Below are 23,738 nucleotides of genomic sequence, written 5' to 3'. Positions count from 1 at the left end.
TGCGCGCAAGTGTGTCTGACGTGTGTGTGTGTTTACTACAGCACCTTTATGTAGTGTGTGTTGTGTACAGTACTGAGGCCTCGTCCCTCTTTTGTCCTGTGGCTTTGTCTCTGCAGTTCACGGCTCTTCCCTGTCTCTGGTCTCCAGTACCTCCTCTATCTACTCTACGGTGAGTCCGAACAAATTTTCATTTAGATTTAAATATCGCTCCTAACGCCCAAATGGTAAAGCTGTCACTGTTCCGCTAGTTTACTGTTTCACTCTACATGTACCGTGTATGTTTGTTCAGGAGTTGTAGTAGTCAATGTTTTAATACCACATGAATGCCTCATATAAAGACCCCAACTCACTAACCAGGCCAGGTTGGTCTAATGCATTTATGTTGCTGTTCGGAAAGCTCATCTTAAATCAGTTGTTTAAGGTAGAAAGTCACCAGAGTCCTTTGAAATGAGACAGAGGAGTTGGATAGAGTTTCTGCTTGACACTGATCTAATGTCAGTTTTGTGTTTCTCTTCCTACTGGTTAATGTTAGGATTTAGGCTACGGTAAGTTGATCCTAGATCTGTGCTTGGGGGCAACTTTTGTCCTTTACCTGAGATGGAGGCGTGGCTGCTCTTACTCAGATCCGGGGCCAGTCACACCCACACACAGCCCAGCCAATCAGTAAAACGTTTTTTTCCTATTAAGGTGGCCCCTCCCCACCCCATCACCAGGTACACTCCCCGAAGCAGGTGTCGGGGCAGGGTTTGTGTTGTAGAAAGAGTGAGAAAGAAAGGAGAAGACGTGCGACTGAGCTCTCAGACGAGTTGAAACTGCAGAGCAGATCTGTGGCAGATCACTCAGGAGGGAGAGAGATTTACCAAAGGAGGGAAAAGAGAAAAGAAGATGATGGCCGCTTTAACCATGACAGGAGTGGTCACAGCTTGGGACGTACGCACGGTAGGGGTGGGATGGAGGAAGAGGAGAGGAGGATGTTCCAGATTCAGACAGATTGGGACGTACGCACGGAAGGGGTGGGATGGAGGAAGAGGAGAGGAGGATGTTCCAGATTCAGACAGATTGGGACGTATGCACGGTAGGGGTGGGATGGAGGAAGAGGAGAGGAGGATGTTCCAGATTCAGACAGATTGGGACGTATGCACGGTAGGGGTGGGATGGAGGAAGAGGAGAGGAGGATGTTCCAGATTCAGACAGATTGGGACGTACGCACGGTAGGGGTGGGATGGAGGAAGAGGAGAGGAGGATGTTCCAGATTCAGACAGCTTGGGACGTACGCACGGAAGGGGTGGGATGGAGGAAGAGGAGAGGAGGATGTTCCAGATTCAGACAGCTTGGGACGTACGCACGGAAGGGGTGGGATGGAGGAAGAGGAGAGGAGGATGTTCCAGATTCAGACAGATTGGGACGTATGCACGGTAGGGGTGGGATGGAGAGGAAGAGGAGAGGAGGATGTTCCAGATTCAGACAGATTGGGACGTACGCACGGTAGGGGTGGGATGGAGGAAGAGGAGAGGAGGATGTTCCAGATTCAGACAGCTTGGGACGTACGCACGGAAGGGGTGGGATGGAGGAAGAGGAGAGGAGGATGTTCCAGATTCAGACAGATTGGGACGTATGCACGGTAGGGGTGGGATGGAGGAAGAGGAGAGGAGGATGTTCCAGATTCAGACAGATTGGGACGTACGCACGGAAGGGGTGGGATGGAGGAAGAGGAGAGGAGGATGTTCCAGATTCAGACAGCTTGGGACGTACGTACGGAAGGGGTGGGATGGAGGAAGAGGAGAGGAGGATGTTCCAGATTCAGACAGATTGGGACGTACGCACGGTAGGGGTGGGATGGAGGAAGAGGAGAGGAGGATGTTCCAGATTCAGACAGATTGGGACGTACGCACGGTAGGGGTGGGATGGAGGAAGAGGAGAGGAGGATGTTCCAGATTCAGACAGCTTGGGACGTACGCACGGTAGGGGTGGGATGGAGGAAGAGGAGAGGAGGATGTTCCAGATTCAGACAGATTGGGACGTACGCACGGTAGGGGTGGGATGGAGGAAGAGGAGAGGAGGATGTTCCAGATTCAGACAGATTGGGACGTACGCACGGTAGGGGTGGGATGGAGGAAGAGGAGAGGAGGATGTTCCAGATTCAGACAGATTGGGACGTACACACGGTAGGGGTGGGATGGAGGAAGAGGAGAGGAGGATGTTCCAGATTCAGACAGATTGGGACGTACGCACGGTAGGGGTGGGATGGAGGAAGAGGAGAGGAGGATGTTCCAGATTCAGACAGATTGGGACGTACATACGGTAGGGGTGGGATGGAGGAAGAGGAGAGGAGGATGTTCCAGATTCAGACAGATTGGGACGTACGCACGGTAGGGGTGGGATGGAGGAAGAGGAGAGGAGGATGTTCCAGATTCAGACAGCTTGGGACATACGCACGGTAGGGGTGGGATGGAGGAAGAGGAGAGGAGGATGTTCCAGATTCAGACAGATTGGGACGTACGCACGGTAGGGGTGGGATGGAGGAAGAGGAGAGGAGGATGTTCCAGATTCAGACAGATTGGGACGTACATACGGTAGGGGTGGGATGGAGGAAGAGGAGAGGAGGATGTTCCAGATTCAGACAGATTGGGACGTACGCACGGTAGGGGTGGGATGGAGGAAGAGGAGAGGAGGATGTTCCAGATTCAGACAGATTGGGACATACGCACGGTAGGGGTGGGATGGAGGAAGAGGAGAGGAGGATGTTCCAGATTCAGACAGATTGGGACGTACATACGGTAGGGGTGGGATGGAGGAAGAGGAGAGGAGGATGTTCCAGATTCAGACAGATTGGGGATTTGTTTCTTTTCAACAACCGTTTTGAGATTAATTGGGTTTTTTTTAAATGAAAATAATGACAATTCAGTGGAAAGGATGATGATGATGATGATGATGATTCTTTAGCAATTGTAGCGCCGTCATGTGTTTTTTTTTTGATCGACTGTTATTGACCTGGGGTCACAGCGAGAGAAAGATACTTTTTTTCCTGTCAGTTGTGTTTTGTCTGGGATGAATATGAGAGAGAGGTCTGTTTGTGTGTCTTAGATTGTTTGGCTATGCCTCCGATATCGCTTCATCCCCCAACCTTAACCATGAGGATGGAAATGCTGAACTGAACTTAGGTCCGTGTCTAGGAAGCAACTGTGAACGACAGCTCTGTTTGTGTGTGTAGAAGACGCTGTGTTGACAGGCTGTACTTTGTCACCGCCCCCTCACACTTGCGTGAGAGTGGAACAAAGCACATGTACACACACACACAGCTTTGTTTTTTATGAATTGTCTGGACTTTTTTCCAATAAAAAAATGCGTATTTTCACTAACCCTTAATCTAACCTTAACCCCTAACCTTAACAGTAAACCTAACCCTTAAGCCTAAAATAGCGTTTTAACAAATTCAGGACATGAAAAATGTGTGTTCTTGTTTTCCTTCCTTGTCAGGACGTTCTGGTGGCTGGTCAGGACGTTCTGGTGACTTGTCAGGGCGTTCTGGTGACTGGTCAGGGCGTTCTGGTGACTGGTCAGGGCGTTCTGGTGACTTGTCAGGACGTTCTGGTGACTTGTCAGGGCGTTCTGGTGACTTGTCAGGGCGTTCTGGTGACTTGTCAGGGTGTTCTGGTGACTTGTCAGGACGTTCTGGTGACTTGTCAGGACGTTCTGGTGACTTGTCAGGACGATCTGGTGACTGGTCAGGACGTTCTGGTGACTGGTCAGGACGTTCTGGTGACTGGTCAGGACGTTCTGGTGACTTGTCAGGACGTTCTGGTGACTGGTCAGGACGTTCTGGTGACTTGTCAGGACGTTCTGGTGACTTCAGGACGTTCTGGTGACTTGTCAGGACGTTCTGGTGACTGGTCAGGACGTTCTGGTGACTTGTCAGGACGTTCTGGTGACTGGTCAGGACGTTCTGGTGACTTGTCAGGGCGTTCTGGTGACTGGTCAGGACGTTCTGGTGGACGTTCTGGTGACTTGTCAGGACGTTTGGTGACAGGACTGGTCAGGATGTTCTGGTGACTGGTCAGGACGTTCTGGTGACTTGGTCAGGACGTTCTGGTGACTGGTCAGGACGTTCTGGTGACTGGTCAGGACGTTCTGGTGACTTGTTCAGGACGTTCTGGTGACTGGTCAGGATGTTCTGGTGACTGGTCAGGATGTTCTGGTGACTGGTCAGGACGTTCTGGTGACTGGTCAGGACGTTCTGGTGACTGGTCAGGACAAGCAAACCTGTCAGAGCAGCTCTTAACACATTACAGCGCCAGACAGACAGGCGGGACCAGGGGGTGAAAAAAACATTATTAATTGAAGTTTGTTATGTCACAATAACACGGCCACTACAGGTTCCTTTATTTTGGTTGACATCAGGGCCTACCTAGCAACCGCCCACACACTGCACAGCAAATCACAGGTAGACAATACAGAGATATGTAGGAACAGAATAGGGTCGAATGGTGTTTTGGTTTGAAAATGTAGACTGTCACTCTGTGTGGAGACGTACCTGTACCTGTAAAGGGGGGGTATTGTGTGTTGGGTTGGTCTGTGTGTATGGGGTTTACATGCATGCATGCCTTTGCGTATGTACACAGTATATACTGTATTCGTGCAAGTGTGTGTGGGTATGAGGCCATATATGTCTGCTTGCGCGTTTGTGGTTTCTCCTGTGTTACCATTGTTCAGAGTGGCGTGTAGGGAGACAGTGAAAGACACACTCTGCCTCCTCCCAACGCTCTCTAAAACGCCTCCAGGAGCATACATCTCTGCTTTCCAGACCCATTAACACCAGACATCTATAATCACCATGTTTCTGTAACTTATAAATCATCCGGGAGTTTGAACGAGAGAAAACACAGAGCCTGGAGACAGTGTTCTGGAGCCATGCTGGGCTGGTGTAGTCTGTTACCCCCAGGTGCTATAGAAGTATATCAACTTTCAACCCTCCCTCCCTTTCAGGCCTGGCTTGAATAATACTGCTTTCTTCCTTTCGATCCATAGATCATCTAATCCTTCTCTCATTTTGTCTTCACAGACTGAAGAGAAATCCCAGTCAGAGGTAAGACTTGAACTCCCTTTCACCTTCTTTGTAAAGAAGTGCACTCTTTCCCCCTTTCTTCGTTCCCTCTTTCTTGTTGCTTTTATCTACCTCTCTCGTTCTGTCTTGTTCTCTCTCGTTCTGTCTTGTTCTCTCTCGTTCTGTCTTGTTCTCTCTCGTTCTGTCTCTCTGTCTCTCTCTCGTTCTCTCTCGGTCTCTCTGTCTCTCTCGTTCTCTCTCTCGTTCTCTCTCTCTGTCTCTCTCTCTCTCGGTCTCTCTCATTGTCTCTCTCTCTCTTGTTCTCTCTCTCTCTTGTTCTCTCTCGTTCTCATTCTCTCTCGTTCTCATTCTCTCTCGTTCTCTCTCGTTCTCATTCTCTCTCGTTCTCATTCTCTCTCGTTCTCTCGTTCTCTATCTCTCATTCTCTCTATCTCTCGTTCTCTCTCTGTCTCTCTCGTTCTCTCTCTCTCTCTCCTTCTCTCTCTATCTCTCGTTCTCTCTCTCTCTCTTATTCTTGTCTCTGTATTCATATGACATGTTGGAACATGGGGGCGTATTCAGTATTGTGTCAAGTTACACATGTCTGTGTTGTGGGTGACCATGTGACAATAAGCCCTGGTTCCAGACACCTGTGTGCTCCTTTATGAAGCCATGGCACGATGCTTCCTTTCCCTAACCCCTTTCTATCAGAGAGTAGATCAGGGAGTTTTCCCTTGTATTGTCACACCGACACAACCTTCTCAGGCCGTTGTGTGTTTTGGTGATGATGTGTGTTTTTGATGCTTGTTTTATATTTAGATCCGTAAGCTGCGTCGAGAGCTGGATGCCTCCCAGGAAAAAGTCTCGGCCCTGACAACACAGCTGAGTGCTAATGTAAGTACAACAGGAGGGGAAACCTAGATACACACACACAAATGTGGAAACATACGCCCCCACAAACATACAGAGACAAATGTGTAAACACTAGGGCTGTTGCGGAGAATTCCGCCACACCGGCAGTCATGACCGCAGTCACATCTCACGTGACCATTGAGTCACGGTAATCTCCTCCTATGCTCTTTGTACAACAATAGCGCTGATGCGTTGGTAGTACCCAATTCGCTAATGAGCGTCAGGTCGCTAATGGCCTGATACTGGAGGTTCTATTGTCCCTCTAACCACTCTGATATTAATGCAAATGCAATCTAAAATCACTTATCTTCCAAACAATATTGTGCTTTTAAAACTCACTGTTAGGCGACATTGTTTGCCCTCACTGTGGTCGATACATTTTTAGGAAAGATGTTCAGCAACAGGTTGAAACTGAGTGGGAAGCATTGTTGTGGATCTTGTTTCAAAGCCAAATCAATTCACATTTTCCTGGTCACATACACATGGTTAGCAGATGTTAATGCGACTGTAGCGAAATGCTTGTGCTTCTAGTTCCGACAGTGCAGAAATATCGAACAACTTCACAAGAACTACCTAAAACACACAAATGTAATGGGATGGAATAAGAATATGTACATATAAATATATGGATGAGCAATGGCCGAGCGAGATGTATAGGCAAGATGGTATAAAATACAGTATATACATATGAGATGAGTAATGTAAGATATGTAAACATTATTAAAGTGACATTTTTTTAAAGGGACTAGTGATCCATTTATTAAGTGGCTAATGATTTGAGTCTGTATGTTGGCAGCAACCTCTCTGTGTTAGTGATGGCTGTTTAACAGTCTGATTACCTTGAGATACAAGCTGTTTTTCAGTCTTTCGGTCCCAGCTTTGATGCACCTGTACTGACCTCGTCTTCTGGATGATAGCGGGGTGAACAGGCAGTGACTCGGGTGGTTGTTGTCCTTGATGATCTATTTGCCCTTCCTGTGACATCGGGTGCTGTAGGTGTCCTGGAGGGCAGGTAGTTTCCCCCGGTGATATGTTGTGCAGACCGCACCACCCTCTGGAGAGCTTTGCGGTTGAGGGCGGTGCAGTTGCCATACCAGGCGGTGATACGGCCCGACAGGATGCTCTCAATTGTGCATCTGTAAAAGTTTGTCGGGGTTTTAGGTGACAAGCCACATTTCTTCAGCCATCCTGAAGTTGAAGAGGCGCTGTTGCGCCTTCTTTACCACACTGTCTGTGTGGGTGGACCTTTGTCTTAAAACGTAAAACTTTCCACCTTCCCACTGCTGTCTCGTCGATGTAGATAGGGAGGTGCTCCCGCTGTGGTTTCCTGAAGTGCATGATCATCTCCTTTGTTTCGTTGACGTTGAGTGAGAGGTTGTTTGCCCTCACCTCTTCCCTGTAGGCTGTCTCGTCATTGTTGGTAATCAAGCCCACTACTGTTGTGTCGTCTGCAAACTTGATGATTGAGTTAGAGGCGTGAATGGCCGTGCAGTCATGGGTGGACAGGGAGTACAGGAAGGGGCTGAGCACGCACATTTTTGTCGGGCGCCAGTGTTGAAGATCAGCGGAGTAGAGATGTTGTTTCCTACCTTCACCACCTGGGGGGCGGCCGTCAAAGTCCTGGACCTAATTGCACAGGGCTGGGTCGAGACCCAGGGTCTCAAGCTTAATGATGAGCTTGGAAGGTACTATGGTGTTGAATGCTGAGCTGTGGTCAATGAACAGCATTCTTACATACGTATTTATACCTCGTGTCCAGATGGGATAGGGCAGTGTGATGGCGATTGCATCGCCTGTGGACCTGTTGGGACGGTATGCAAACTGAAGTGGGTCTAGGTTGGCAGGTAAGGTGGAGGTGATATGATCCTTGACTAGTCTCTCAAAGCACTTCATGATGACAGAAGTGAGTGCAATGGGGCGATAGTTATTTAGTTCAGTTACCTTTGCCGCCTTGGGTACAGGAGAAATGGTGGCCTTCTTTAAGCATGTGGGGACAGCAGACTGGGATAGGGAGGGATTGAATATGTCCGTAAACACACCAGCCAGCTGGTCTATGCATGCTCTGATGACGCGGCTAGGGCTGCCATCTGGGCCAGCAACTTTGCGAATGTTAAAACAAGGAAATTGACAGCGTTTTCTAAGGTGATTATCATTTCAGCACATTTAAGATGTCGCATGTACAACACACAGCCTAATAGCCTACCACATATTACACACGGACACATTTTTTGTAAATTATATATATATTTTTAAACATATTTTAAGATGTCTTTGGTACATAACTGGTCTACTCCAAAATTAAACAAATTCTAGTAATCTACTTTGAGTGTGGACTGTGTTATTATGCATATCGGATGGACTGGTTACCTTGTGCTACACTCCAAACCTTATATCCATGAGTCTGGGAGAGAACGTATAGGCCTAGGCGATGCTGTTGGCTCATTGATTGGGTTGCTGATTGAGTACAGTTAGCCTACAATTATGGTGTATTTGTATTTGATTTTGAATAGCCTAGTAATAAGGCATTTTTTAGATTTTCATAATTAATAGGCTGCCACGTTACCTTTTAGCTACAGAATATGATGGTTACCCCTAAAAAGAGGAGGATCACAGCTTTCTACTGCTGCTATGTTTATTTTTCAGCTGCTAATATTAAGCACCTTTCTCTGATGTATAACCTGAGTAGTCTACCTAGCATGATTGACACCGTGGGAAAGCGCAGCCTCCATTCACCATTTGAGTATTTTTTGACCCCTGCCCTTGCCCATTTGATAATAGCCTATTTGAAATCTTAGTAAAGACAAGATTTAAATTGAGAAGAGTGAGAGCATTATCACTTGATAAGAAAAGAGCGTGAGGCAAGGAAAAGAGCTCAAGCTGTTTTTGTGACTTTTTCCAAATCGCCAATATAGTTAGATGTATTCTCATTACTGGCCTCTAACATGCCCAGGGGCCCACTTTGGGTCCCGACCCATTGTTTAAGAAACCCCGAGCTAGCTGACTATTTGTAGTAGATGATGGCTATATTGGTTTGGTACTGTGTGTGGGTTGTGGTATAAAAATGGACCATTCCCCTTCAACCTTTTTGCTTTGCCTTCTAGTTTTTAATTGGAATGTAGGCTAATCGATGCGCTACATCAGCTGTTGGCTTTGAGATGAGAGAACTGTTGTTATTCGGTATCTCGGTTTGGATTCCTGTCAGTTGCTCTTGTCTTATCTACTACTAGTTCTGTCCTTGGAGGAGATCATCTGGGAGTACAGCTTCTGTTGCTCTCATCACTCTCATGCTTTGACAATAAGGATCTTTGGCCATTCCAACTAAGTTGAACTATAATATAACCTCTTTGACATTATTCTAACCTGCGTTATTTCCCTGTGCAGGCTCACCTGGTGGCAGCGTTTGAACAGAGCCTGGGCAACATGACCATCAGACTGAAGAGTCTCAGTATGACCGCTGAGCACAAGGTGAGGCATTTTCACAGCACCACGTTACATCATTTAAGGCACAGTTGAATTATGTGCGTCCCGGCCCAAGGGAAACCAAAATATGAAAATAGGATCGTGTATATGGATAGATATGTGAATGAATACGCGTTTCCCTTGCAGGACTGTGAGCTGAACGAGCTGAGGAAGAACATTGAGCTGCTGAAGAAGCAGAACAACGTGGCCCAGGCTGCCATAAACGGAGTCATCAACACACCTGAACTCGCCTGCAAACAGAACAGGACAGGTAAAGGAGAACCGAACCAAAACCATAGCAATATCTCCAACAACCTCTAACAGTTCCTTAGGGGTACAGTAGACTCCGAGGAATTATGTTTCCGCGAGCAGCACCGCAGATGCACTATATATACAAAGGTATGTGGACACCCCTTCAAATGAGTGGATTTGGCTATTTCAGCCACGCCCGCTGCTGACCGGTGTATAAAATCGAGCGCACCGCCGTGCAATCTCCATAGACAAACATTGGCAGTAGAATGGTCTGTACTGAAGAGCTCAGTGACTTTCAACGGGGCACCGTCATAGGATGAAAATAAGAATTTGTTCTTAACTGGCTTTCCTAGTTAAATAAAGGTAACATAAAATGCCACCTTTCCAACAAGTCAGTTCGTAAACTTGCTTCCCTATTAGAGCTTTCCCGATCAACTGTAAGTGCTGTTATTGTGACGTGGAGACGTTTAGGAGCAACAACGGCTCAACAAAGAAGTGGCAGGCCACACAAGCTGTAAAGATCGTCCATCCTCGGTTGCAACACTCACTACCGAGTTCCAAACTCATCGGCACAAGAACTGTTTGTCGGGAGCTTCATGAAATCAAATCCAATGTATTTGTCACATAAAAAAACAACGAAATACTGCACAGTTTCCTAAGAGCTCGAAGCGAGGCGACCATCTCTGTTTGCACCATCGTGATGTTTTGGGTTTCCGTGGCCGAGCAGCCACACAAGCCTAAGCTCACCACGCTCAATGCCAAGCGTCGGCTGGAGTGGCGTAAAGCTCACTGCCATTGGACTCTGGAGCAGAGGAAATGCGTTCTCTGGAGTGATGAATCACGCTTCGCCATCTGTAAGTCTGACGGATGAATCTGGGTTTGGCGGATACCAGGAGAACACTACCTGCCTGAATGCATAGTGCCAACTGTAAAGTTTGGTGGATGAGGAATAATGGTTTGGTGCTGTTTTTCATGGTTCGGGCTAGTTCCCTTAGTTCCAATGAAGGGATATTTTAACACTACAACATACAATGACATTCTAGGTGATTCTGTGCTTCCAACTTTGTGGCAACAGTTTTGGGAAGGCCCTTTCCTGTTTCAGGATGACAATACCCCGTGCACAAAGTGAGGTACATACAGAAATTGTTTGTTGAGATCGGCGTGGAAGTCTGTTATGTCTCAAACTTGCTCAGAAAACTTAGGGGGCCAAATAAAATCACCCGCGCCCCACCAGTTGGGGGACCCTGCACAATGCTGTTCATTTTATGCATCTACATCATATCGCTGAGTCTACCTTGAAGCTTACCCCTGGCGAAGGGAAAGGTGAAGTTAAGGACTTCCCACAATGCTGTGATACTGTATTATTTATGAGTCTTGAAAAAAAGTCTCTCTCGCTCTCTCACTTTGTCTGTCTCTCAACCCCCCTCTCTCTCCTCCCCTCTTTCTCAGGTTGTGGTGGTAGTAATGGCAGCCCCCAGCAGCAGCAGCAGCAGCAGCAGCAGCAGCAGCCAGACCTACGGATGAGGAGACAGCACTCGTCAGACAGCGTCAGCAGCATTGCCAGTGCAACCAGCCACTCCAGTGTGGGATCCAACATGGACGCCGACGCTAAGAACAAGAAGAAGAACAAGAAGAACTGGGTATGTACAGTCGTAGACATGCAGACGCATTCAAAGCGCACACGCACGGTCGTGATCGCTCACTAACACACAAACATATCTTATTCCAAATTAAATCTAACACCTGTATGTAGGTTTGTCTCTGTCTCACTTGTGTCATCTCTCTCTCTCTCTCTCTCTCTCTCTCTCTCTATATATATATATATGTATGTATGTATGTATGTATGTATGTATGTATGTATGTATGTATGATGTATGTATGTATGTATGTATGTATGTATGTATGTATGTGTGTGTGTGTGTTTGTGTGTTTGTAATTCACACTCTGGTGTCTCGTTCTCAGGCATCTTGCACAGGGGCCAAGGTGAATGCAACGCAATTAGCTTTCCTTGTAGACTCCAGTTCCTGTTCAAAAATAGTGTACAGTATAGGGAATAGTGTGTCATTTGGTACATTACCTAGATCTACAAGTTGTAGAGGTGGTGTGTGAAATAGAGAAAACATGTTTCGAACATTTTCAATTCCCTGTTAATACAGGGAGTTAACGTTGCTCCATTTCCTGTTCTGTTCCCTCTTGCTCCTTGTTGCTGACAGATCGTGTCTTGCACAGGAGGACAGGTTGAAGACGACGATGTATGCATCCTGTTGGTGGTTTGGTTACTGTAGATGCTTTTAGGCTGCGCACCTTTTCTGTTGGTGTCTGTAGGCAGCAAAACAGCGATCAACCTGAAAGCTTTCGCGCCAGGTAATTGTATTTGTACCGCTTCAGAGCTGCTCGATGGAAGCGGCTCGTCTTGAGACTCTCTAAAGATACTACTGAACTCTGTTTTGTTGCCTGCATCTACAGTATCTTGACGTGCTGATTGTTGCTGTAAGAGCTGCTTTACATACCCAGTGTGTCGCTGCTGTAGTGGTTGTAGCAAATCTACAGTGCCTTGCGAAAGTATTCGGCCCCCTTGAACTTTGCGACCTTTTGCCACATTTCAGGCTTCAAACATAAAGATATAAAACTGTATTTTTTTGTGAAGAATCAACAACAAGTGGGACACAATTATGAAGTGGAACGACATTTTATTGGATATTTCAAACTTTTTTAACAAATCAAAAACTGAAAAATTGGGCGTGCAAAATTATTCAGCCCCTTTACTTTCAGTGCAGCAAACTCTCTCCAGAAATTCAGTGAGGATCTCTGAATGATCCAATGTTGACCTAAATGACTAATGATGATAAATACAATCCACCTGTGTGTAATCAAGTCTCAGTATAAATACACCTGCACTGTGACAGTCTCAGAGGTCCGTTAAAAGCGCAGAGAGCATCATGAAGAACAAGGAACACACCAGGCAGGTCCGAGATACTGTTGTGAAGAAGTTTAAAGCCGGATTTGGATACAAAAAGATTTCCCAAGCTTTAAACATCCCAAGGAGCACTGTGCAAGCGATAATATTGAAATGGAAGGAGTATCAGACCACTGCAAATCTACCAAGACCTGGCCGTCCCTCTAAACTTTCAGCTCATACAAGGAGAAGACTGATCAGAGATGCAGCCAAGAGGCCCATGATCACTCTGGATGAACTGCAGAGATCTACAGCTGAGGTGGGAGACTCTGTCCATAGGACAACAATCAGTCGTATATTGCGCAAATCTGGCCTTTATGGAAGAGTGGCAAGAAGAAAGCCATTTCTTAAAGATATCCATAAAAAGTGTTGTTTAAAGTTTGCCACAAGCCACCTGGGAGACACACCAAACATGTGGAAGAAGGTGCTCTGGTCAGATGAAACCAAAATGGAACTTTTTGGCAACAATGCAAAACGTTATGTTTGGCGTAAAAGCAACACAGCTCATCACCCTGAACACACCATCCCCACTGTCAAACATGGTGGTGGCAGCATCATGGTTTGGGCCTGCTTTTCTTCAGCAGGGACAGGGAAGATGGTTAAAATTGATGGGAAGATGGATGGAGCCAAATACAGGACCATTCTGGAAGAAAACCTGATGGAGTCTGCAAAAGACCTGAGACTGGGACGGAGATTTGTCTTCCAACAAGACAATGATCCAAAACATAAAGCAAAATCTACAATGGAATGGTTCAAAAATAAACATATCCAGGTGTTAGAATGGCCAAGTCAAAGTCCAGACCTGAATCCAATTGAGAATCTGTAGAAAGAACTGAAAACTGCTGTTCACAAATGCTCTCCATCCAACCTCACTGAGCTCGAGCTGTTTTGCAAGGAGGAATGGGAAAAAAAATTCAGTCTCTCGATGTGCAAAACTGATAGAGACATACCCCAAGCGACTTACAGCTGTAATCGCAGCAAAAGGTGGCGCTACAAAGTATTAACTTAAGGGGGCTGAATAATTTTGCACGCCCAATTTTTCAGTTTTTGATTTGTTAAAAAAGTTTGAAATATCCAATAAATGTCATTCCACTTCATGATTGTGTCCCACTTGTTGTTGATTCTTCACAAAAAAATACAGATTTATATCTTTATGTTTGAAGCCTGAAATGTGGCAAAAGGTCGCAAAGTTCAAGGGGGCCGAATACTTTCGCAAGGCACTGTATCTCCGTGTCAATCCTCCAGACGTGGGCTCAATTCCAATAGCATTTCAGGAATTGTACTGCATTCCAATAGAGGAATTTGGTTTCCCACAGGGTTTGAATTGAGCCCCGCTCTAATTGCTTTACGGTATTGGCTAGAGGTCGACCGATTATGATTTTTCAACGCCGATACCGATTATTGGAGGACCAAAAAACCCGCTGATACCGATTAATTGGCAAATTTTTTGCATTTTTTTTTTTTATAATGACAACTACAACAATACTGAATGAACACTTATTTTAACTTAATATAATACATCAATAAAATCAATTTAGCCTCAAATAAATAATGAAACATGTTCAATTTGGTTTAAATAATGCAAAAACAAAGTGTTGGAGAAGAAAGTAAAAGTGCAATATGTGCCATGTAAGAAAACGTTTAAGTTCCTTGCTCAGAACATGAAAACATATGAAAGCTGGTGGCTCCTCTTCAATATTCCCAGTTAAGAACTTTTAGGTTGTAGTTATTATAGGAATATTTCTCTATATACGATTTGTATTTTATATACCTTTGACTATTGGATGTTCTTATAGGCACTTTAGTATTGCCAGTGTAACAGTATAGCTTTCGTCCCTCTCCTCGCCTCTACCTGGGCTCGAACCAGGAACACATCGACAACAGCCACCCTTGAAGCAGCGTTACCCATGCAGAGCAAGGCTAACAACTACTCCAAGTCTCAGAGCGAGTGACGTTTGAAACGCTATTAGCGCTCACCCCGCTAACTAGCTAGCCATTTCACATCGGTTACACCAGCCTAATCTCGGGAGTTGATAGGCTTGAAGTTATAAACAGCGCAATGCTTGAAGTATTGCGAAGAGCTGCTGGCAAGACGCACGAAAGTTCTGTTTGAATTCATGCTTACGAGCCTGCTGGTGCCTACCATCGCTCAGTCTGACTGCTCTATCAAATCATAGACTTAATTATAACATAATATAACATCATAACACACATATGGTTGAATCCGGAAACCGTCATTTATAAAACAAAACCTTAATTCTTTCAATGATATACGGAACCTTTGCGTATTTTATCTAATGGATGGCATCCCTAAGACTAAATATTGCTGATACATTGCACAACCTTCAATGTTATGTCATAATTACGTAAAATTCTGGCAAATTAGTTCGCAAAGAGCCAGGCGGCCCAAACTGTTGCATATACCCTGACTCTGTGTGCAATGAACGCAAGAGAAGTGACACAATTTCACCTGGTTAATATTGCATGCTAACCTGGATTTCTTTTAGCTAAATATGCAGGTTTAAAAATATATACTAATATGGATTGATTTTAAGAAAGGCATTGGTGTTTATGGTTAGGTACACGTTGGAGCAACGACAGTCCTTTTTCGCGAAAGCTCACCGGATCGATTATATGCAACGCAGGACACGCTAGATAAACTAGTAATATCATCAACCATGTGTAGTTATAACTAGTGATTATGATTGATTGATTGTTTTTTAAAATATAAGTTTAATGCTAGCTAGCAACTTACCTTGGCTTCTTACTGCATTTGCGTAACAGGCAGGCTCCTCGTGAGGCAGGTGGTTAGAGCGTTGGACTAGTTAACCGTAAGGTTGCAAGATTGAATCCCTGAGCTGACAAGGATAAAAATCTGTCATTCTGCCCCTGAACAAGGCAGTTAACCCACCGTTCCTAGGCCGTCATTGAAAATAAGAATGTGTTCTTAACTGACTTGCCTAGTTAAATAAAGGTGTAAAAAAAAGAAAATTGGCAAAATCGGCGTCCACAAATACCGATTTCCGATTGTTATGAAAACTTGAAATCGGCGCTAATTAATCGGCCATTCCGATTAATCGGTCGACCTCTAGTATTGGCTGCTATTGAACCTGTCTAGACCCTAGTGATTTGTGTCCCTGTCCTCTGTCCCGTAGACATAATAACATTGAAGTGACCCTGTATAAGCTGACTTTAGCTTTGAATGTCTATATGTGTAGCTCTAGCGATTTAATCATACAATACTCCTGGCCCAATCGGAGGACTTTGTGAGAAGGAGTAGACTGGTGTACGGTCTATATGCAGTTTCGTCGAGCGAAAGTCATGTTTTAGGACCTAGTGACAATAAGCTATCTTCAGATAGCCCGTGATTCTCATGTGCTTTTTGCACAGAAAATAGGTGGTCCTTTGATAATATGCGGATTGGATAAGTCGCATGTGGAAGAGTGTAGCATGTAGGGTGTATGCGGTCTGTCTGTTAGGTATCGTGGTAAGAAGGGTAGTGGACCGTAAACGAGCCCCCTGTTAGAGGGACATCGGTCTGGCGCCAGTGTGGGTTGAAGCAAATGGCCTAAGAGGCTTACGTTGCAGAGCAGCTGTGTTCCTATTCAAGTGGACACGTTATATTTGAATTGCCTTCCGTTCTGTACCCTGCTCAGAGATTCTAATGATACAAGTTCTAAGAAGTGTAGATCGCTCTCTACGATTCCTAAGATTTGACTTTTGATATTCCTTAGAGCATTTTCCACTTTTCCACAGTACACTTTCTGTAGCCTCCACTGGCTATGTCCCTACCACTGACACACTCACACACTCTCCACTGAACCTGTGCTGTTTTGTGTCTCTCTCTCTCTCTCTCTCTCTCTCTCTGTCTTCCTCTGTGCTATCGCTTCATGTGGCAGGTCTATGAGGTAAGAGTGGATTCAAAAAAAAGAAAGGCAGCTTAACCTCGAACTGACCTTAACTTAACCCCAAGCACTCTGTAGGTTACTAACGCAATCCCTCTCCTTCCTCTCCCGTCCTCAATCATCCCTCTCCTTCCTCTCCCGTCCTCAATCATCCCTCTCCTTCCTCTCCCGTCCTCAATCATCCCTCTCCTTCCTCTCCCGTCCTCAATCATCCCTCTGCTTTCTTCTCCGGTCGTGTTCTTTACCCTGCTTCCTTTCCTGGTGTGACTTTGAGCCTGCTCTGAAACAAAAACGTAACACAAGGCTCCATTATAAGGCAGTCATTTCCTGGTAATCGTGTGGCGAACATACGTTACCCTTCTCGCTGTGAATTAAAGGTACATGAAACTGATAGTCTCCATGACGGCCTCTTTTCTAGTCTTCTTCACTGCAGTGGGGTTCTTCACTGCAGTGCGGTTCTTCACTGCAGTGCTGTTATTTCTCTCTGCAGTCTACAGTGCGTTGTGTATTTATACACATACACAGTAGGTCAGGTTAGTGGACTGGATGTATGTGACCACACACACACACACACATACACAATAACCACCTGACACTCACTCACACGGACACCTCTTAGTGTTTGTGTTCGGAGCATAAAGCTCAAGTCACGGTCTCCCTGTAGCCCTAGTCCTTTTCCCCCATTGCTTCTCCTTCCCTTCTCTCTTTTCTTGGTCTGTTTCTCACTTACTCGGGCACTCCCCTCACCGCTGCCTCCCTCCGATTTCCCTTGCTCCCTGCCTGTTTTGGGAGACACTCACCCGCCACTCCTCTCTGCCTCTCTCCCGCCTGCAGTTGCGTAGCTCCTTCAAGCAGGCGTTCAGCAAGAAGAAGTCCCCTAAGTCTGCCTCGTCCCACTCTGACATAGAGGAGATGACGGACTCCTCCCTCCCCTCCTCCCCTAAACTCCCCCACAATGGGTCCACAACCTCCAGCCACATGCTCAGGAACTCGCACTCCAACTCACTGTACGTATAAGGTGTGGTGTTTGTGTTTGTGCGTGTGTGTGTGTGTGTGTGTGTGCGTGTGTGTGTGCGTGTGTGTGTGTGTGTGTGTGTGTGTGTGTGTGTGTGTGTGTGTGTGTGTGTGTGTGTGTGTGTGTGTGTGTGTGTGTGTGTGTGTGTGTGTGTGCGCGTGTGTGTGCGTGTGTGTATGTGTGTGTGTGTGAGTGAGAGAGAGAGAAAATGTAAAAGTTATGTCAATTGAGCATCTGTGTGTAGGCTGTCGGACTGTCTGGACGGTGAGGCAGAGACGGTGATGCAGCTCCGCAGCGAGCTCAGGGAGAAGGAGATGAAGCTGACGGACATCCGCCTTGAGGCTCTCAGCTCGGCCCATCAACTGGACCAGCTCAGAGAGGCCATGAACCACATGCAGGTAACATTCACACACACGGGGAAACGTTCGTGCATGCACACACACTCACACACACACACTGTTTTGTTGACCTGCTGTTGCTATGGCTTCCTGTGTTTTCTCTCAGGGGGACATAGAGAAATTGAAGGCAGAGAATGACCGTCTGAAGCTGGAGAGTACGGGGAGCAGCAGAGCCCCCTCCCAGGCCTCCATCTCCTCTTCGCCCCCTCACCATACACACACCCTTGCACCAGGGCCTGGCCTGTCCCAGCACAGCATCAACCTCACCGAGTCCACCAGCCTGGGTAAGAACAGCATGTTTTGATGTGGGTATCTGTACAGTTGGGTAAATGTGTGAGCATGCGTTTTTTAAAGTGTGTGTACGTCTGTATTTGTGTTTGGGCATGATGGCCTTTTGAGAGTGTGTTGGCCTGATAGCTGTTTCTACTGTGAATGGGTGTATTGTGTGAGTCTCACTCTCCTCCCCCTCTCTCCTCTCAGACATGTTGTTGGATGATACAGTGGGAGATGGAGTGATGAGGAAAGAGGGACGACACGTGAAGATAGTGGTCAGTCTGGACGAGGACCTCTCCCAGGAGGCCAGGGCTCGCCACTTCCTGATTGGCTGTATCGGTGTGAGTGGTAAAACCAAGTGGGACGTCTTGGACGGGGTGGTCCGTCGCCTCTTCAAGGTAAACACTTTGAAGGAATGACTTCATTCGCGGACAAAGGTTTCATTCATTTGATTTATCTTTCCAATATCAAAATAAGTGACACAAGAAATTCACAGTAGAGTTGCATGTCACTGAACCCTTGGCCTTTGCCCTCCTGCTTCCTTAGGAGTACATCACCCATGTGGACCCAGTGAGCCAGCTGGGGCTGACATGTGACAGTGTGGAGGGATACAACATTGGGGATGTGCATCGCCATAGCAACACCGGCGTCTCTCACCCCCCCGAGCTGCTGCCCTGCGGCTACCTGGTTGGAGACAGCGACACCATCAACATCAGGCTCAAAGGTATGAGCGCGTGTGTTTCTCTAAATGTCTGCGTCTCTCCTCACAATCTGGTGTGTGTTGTGCTCTCTGTGTAAAATGTTTCCCTCTCTCTTTCCTCTCTCTCTCTCTCTCTCTCTCTCTCTCTCTCTCTCTGCCTCCCTCTCTCTCCCTCTCTAGGTGTGAGCAGTGAGAGTGTGGACTGCCTGGTGTTTGACACCCTGATCCCCAAGCCCATGCTGCAGCGCTACGTGTCTCTGCTGAGGGAGCACCGCCGTGTCATTCTCTCTGGCCCCAGCGGCACCGGTAAAACACACCTGGCCAACCGTCTGGCAAGACACCTGCTCCTGCAGGAGGGCCGACCCCTGACCCCTCACTCCGTCGTCACCTTCAACGTGGACCACAAGTCTAGCAAGGTACGTAGCGATGCCCCTGAAGCGCCGTCGCCGCAGCATGAGGCACCGACTGGCGAGGCGATAGACTGTTGTGATGTGACCATTAATTAGCCTTTTTTTCTATGTTAAATTAGACGTGTCTTTAGAGGCAGAACTCAACAGTGGGTCTATGTTAAAACAACTCAGTAGGGTTTTTGTGCATTGAAAAAAAGACTTGATGTGTAAACCTCTGTCTCTCTCTCTCTCTCTCTCTCTCTCTCTCTCTCTCTCTCTCTCTCTCTCTCTCTCTCTCTCTCTCTCTCTCTCTCTCTCTCTCTCTCTCTCTCTCTCTCTCTCTCTCTCTCTCTAGGAATTGCGTCAGTACCTGTCAGGCCTGGCTGAGCAGTGCAGCGGTGACAGACTAGAGGCAGAGAGCCCTCTAGTGGTCATACTGGATAATCTGCACCACGTCTCCTCTCTGGGAGAGCTCTTCAACGGGGTGTTCAACTGCAAATACCAATGTTGGTGAGTACACACACATGCATGCGTGCGCGCGCTCAAACACTTGTGTTTATTGTAAATGTGTTGATTTTCTGTGTGTGTGTCCCCAGTCCCTACATCATCGGTACTATGAGCCAGGCCACATCCTCCGCACCCAACCTACAACTCCACCACAACTTCAGGTGGGCTAACTCAACAGCCGTAATAACACTAGATATACCAGTTGAAGATCAATAGCAGCTGAAAGGAAACTCAGCTAAATGTTTGAATTTGAAATGCACTTTACATGATTCATCACTAGGTGGCAGCAACAGACTGGGCAGCAAATCCATTGCCCTCTCCATTCCTTCCGAATGGAAAGATGGAGTGTCTTCATTGGCTGTATTCATGAATGAGTAACTACCAATGAACTCCTCCTCTCTGTCGTTTGCGTATGTGATCAGATGGGTGCTGTGTGCCAATCACTTGGAGCCGGTGAAGGGCTTCCTGGGTCGCTACCTGAGGAGGAAGCTGATCGAGACGGAGATCGGCAGCCGCAAGCGCGTCCTGGAGCTGGTCAAGATCATCGACTGGATCCCTCGCGTCTGGCACCACCTCAACCGCTTCCTAGAGGCACACAGCTCCTCTGACGTTACCATCGGTAGGTAGAATGCACAACGATGTCATAAACCAGCGATATGCCCCAATCTAAAAGAAAAAAAATGGAAAAGATAATCACAGTAATTTTGAGATTTGTGGCGCTTATATTTTCTATTAATTTGGGGTTTAAGGCATATAGCTGGATCTACAAAACCGATGGGGTGGGATGTGGACTAATCTTGACATTAGGCAAATGTTGTGTTCTGAGAACATCTTTATGCACGTTCTTGTGCTTTGGTCACAGTATTCTCAATATTCATAACCTCAATCTGGCCATAAACTCATTTTCCAAATGAGGATTTGGAAGGAAAGGCACAGTGGCACTATTTAACATCCATCTGACCTTTGACCTTTGCCTCCCCAGGGCCACGCCTCTTCCTGTCGTGTCCCATGGATGTGGCTGGCTCCAGGGTGTGGTTCACTGACCTCTGGAACTACTCCATCATCCCCTACATGCTGGAGGCAGTCAGAGAGGGACTGCAGGTAGGCTAAGTACATAAAGCCATGCAACAGACGTGCAACACATGCATATCCGTTCACACAGGCACACTGGAACATATCGGTCACAAAAAAACAAACAAAATATATGCACACACACACACACACTCACTGTGTTAACATATTATTATCATATATCTCCATTGATACTTACAATGCTCTCTCCCCTCCATCCGTCTCCGTCTCCGTAGCTGTACGGCCGTAGGTCAGCGTGGGAGGACCCAGCACTCTGGGTGATTGACAGCTACCCCTGGTCAGCCACGCCCACACCTGCTGATTGGCCCCCGCTGCTGCAGCTCCGCCCAGAAGACGTGGGCTTCGACGGTTACTCCGCCCCCAGGGAGGGCATCAGGAAGGAGCCGTCGCAGAGTGACAGTGACGCAGACCCGCTGGTGAGACAAAGGCGCGCGCGCACGCACACAGATGCTCAAAACAGGTCAAGTGTACACACAGCACACACAAGCAGGCACTGCAGATCCATGAGACGACACAGTCACACTCACGCTAACCTTTGACCCCCGCGTCTTTGTCCTCAGATGAGTATGCTAATGAGGCTGAAGGAGGCAGCCACTTCTTCCAGCCCTCAGAGATACGACAGCGACTCTAATACCAACAGTCACCAACATGACATCCTGGACTCAACACTAGAGTCAACATTGTGAGCGGACGACTCCTCCTTCCCAAGAAGACAAAAAAAAAAATGCATTCAGTTAACGTTTTTATGTTCAGCCAAATGCAACATTTCTTTTGAATGCGTTTTTCCAAGCTCATGCCACAAAAATCAAGCCACTCTAATTGTCATATCAGGAACACTACGGGTGCAGGCAACCCAGAACGAGAGGAGAACTGAACAACAACAAAAAAGGAGCGAAACAGAAAGCTGCTGCTGCTCTGTTCTATTTTTGCACCGTCGTGGCCAACCGCTCTCCAGCTACTCCTCATGTACCGTTTAGACAAACAACTGACAGAAACCAGCGTTTTTTACACTGTGTATGGAGCATCATCTCCATCTTCGTTATTTTCCTTATCAGCATCAGTACTGGGCTACAGATAGCATCAACTGGGCTACAGATTGAGCTACAGGCCCTCTCCTCTGGAGCATGGTGCTGGAGGTGTCATCTTCGTCATCTCCACAGAGACCAAATTCACTGGTTCCCAATGCCCCCCAGTGACACACACACACACACACCTATCACCATTCACCTGCCCCTACATGTGACTCCTTTTGTCCCAAACAGGTCGCCGTAGCATAAGCTTCTTCTCCAGAAGAAAAGTCTCTACTTTGGTGCTGGACTGAACTTTAAAAAGATGCCTTACTTTTTTTTTGTAACAGACTATGTGCATAGGCAAATTTTTTAAATGTAGTCTTTTTGGCTGTGAACTTACAGGGCTTTAAAAGTCGACACTCTCTTTGCGTTGTGCCTCGGCAGGTGGGCTTGTAGAACTATCCTCATATCAAACACCAATGCCATGTTATTAAGAGGTTATTAGGGCTTGAATAGGGAAAGGGACTTGGGCTTTAATGACATGTCATTCATTGTATTACTCCCAATGCTGAGAAGTTTGTAAAAGTTTGAATATAACTTATTAAGGACGACCACGTGAGATAGAAAAGTACATTTGGTTGGTGCTCAAAGTAAAGACTCATTTTTTAATGGATATGTCATGGATATGGGGGGAGCGATTATTAAGGAATTGTTTTAGTCTCTGTACCTCATCTACCTTCTTTATACACCCCTTTGCGCCTTTGCCGTGCTTGTCGTCTGTTTTGATTATACGATGTGTAATGATTGTCGTCGTCATGACAAAATGTCGAGTGAACATGTAACAACGTGTATAATCCTGTTTTGTTTTCAAGTCATTTTTTTACTTGAGCTCATGTTTTCAAGTCATTTTTTTTACTTGAGCTCATGTTTTCAAGTCATTTTTTTACTTGAGCTCATGTTTTAAAGTCATTTTTTTACTTGAGCTCATGTTTTAAAGTCATTTTTTTACTTGAGCTCATGTTTTAAAGTCATTTTTTTACTTGAGCTCATGTTTTAAAGTCATTTTTTTACTTGAGCTCATGTTTTAAAGGTACAAAATGAGAGAGTACAAAATGGGAGTGTGTTTTTTTTTGGTCCGATAGTTATTTGTTTCCAGCATCGCTTCCGTTATCTTTCAATGTTTTGGGTGTTTCTTAGTCATCAATCCTATGCAACATTCATTTTGAACTCAAAAATTGAAGCCAAGCCTTAAGGTCAGTTCTTTGAGGTTTTTCAGCACTGCCAAGAGATGTACAGCAAGCGAAAGATTTTGTGAATCATTTTTGGGGAGCTGGTACAGTCTTTGTTCATTTACATAATGAAATCAAAGTTGTGTCTGTACGCTTGGAGGGGGTCTCTTGTCATAGTCAATGCAAGCACACAAAAAAAAACGGATACGTAATGTGTTTGTCAGTCTGTATATCCACTTGCGAAAACCCTGCTCGCTTTGAGAGGTTTGGATGGTTGAAATGGATGTCGCTGTTGAATTCACATGTTCTTAAATCTCAATGAATGTGTAGCATTCTGTGCTATGTAAATATATATATATATGTAACATAAGTGTAAATACTTGATTACCTTGTGACATTTTGATGACTTTTCTAACCAATTTGTAACTACTTGAACATCAGTATTTTGTGTACAGTCTCTTTTGCATCAGAGCAGGCGTGTGGAGTTTATCATCAATGTTCTCTCCAGAGCTTGGAGAACTGATTCTGAAGATCACTGTACTAGTCTTAAGTTATTTGTGATTCAATAAAAAAAACATGGTTATTTATTAATTAATGCAA

At 46.1% G+C, this 23,738-nt stretch overlaps 1 protein-coding gene across 8 annotated transcripts in view; it reads left to right on the top strand.

Annotated features, from left to right (window-relative positions):
* The window catches only part of nav2a (neuron navigator 2a), a 131,112-nt gene extending 107,383 nt beyond the window's left edge, over positions 1-23,729 (top strand). For all 8 annotated transcript variants that reach the window (XM_042330770.1, XM_042330775.1, XM_042330772.1 and 5 more), the window contains 18 exons: positions 117-169; positions 5,060-5,083; positions 5,861-5,935; positions 9,335-9,418; positions 9,560-9,683; positions 11,114-11,304; positions 17,360-17,532; positions 17,785-17,938; positions 18,045-18,222; positions 18,419-18,609; positions 18,758-18,935; positions 19,092-19,327; positions 19,656-19,810; positions 19,897-19,968; positions 20,230-20,426; positions 20,790-20,908; positions 21,115-21,315; positions 21,460-23,729. In XM_042330770.1, coding sequence (XP_042186704.1) covers positions 117-169; positions 5,060-5,083; positions 5,861-5,935; positions 9,335-9,418; positions 9,560-9,683; positions 11,114-11,304; positions 17,360-17,532; positions 17,785-17,938; positions 18,045-18,222; positions 18,419-18,609; positions 18,758-18,935; positions 19,092-19,327; positions 19,656-19,810; positions 19,897-19,968; positions 20,230-20,426; positions 20,790-20,908; positions 21,115-21,315; positions 21,460-21,585 — 2,531 coding nt within the window. In that variant the 3' untranslated portion in view covers positions 21,586-23,729. The remainder of the gene's footprint in view (positions 1-116; positions 170-5,059; positions 5,084-5,860; positions 5,936-9,334; positions 9,419-9,559; positions 9,684-11,113; positions 11,305-17,359; positions 17,533-17,784; positions 17,939-18,044; positions 18,223-18,418; positions 18,610-18,757; positions 18,936-19,091; positions 19,328-19,655; positions 19,811-19,896; positions 19,969-20,229; positions 20,427-20,789; positions 20,909-21,114; positions 21,316-21,459) is intronic.
* The last annotated feature ends 9 nt before the right edge of the window (positions 23,730-23,738 follow it).

This window comes from Oncorhynchus tshawytscha, linkage group LG12, assembly GCF_018296145.1.
Source record: "Oncorhynchus tshawytscha isolate Ot180627B linkage group LG12, Otsh_v2.0, whole genome shotgun sequence".
Lineage (NCBI taxonomy): Eukaryota > Metazoa > Chordata > Actinopteri > Salmoniformes > Salmonidae > Oncorhynchus > Oncorhynchus tshawytscha.
This window is presented reverse-complemented; position numbering and strand designations above follow the sequence as displayed.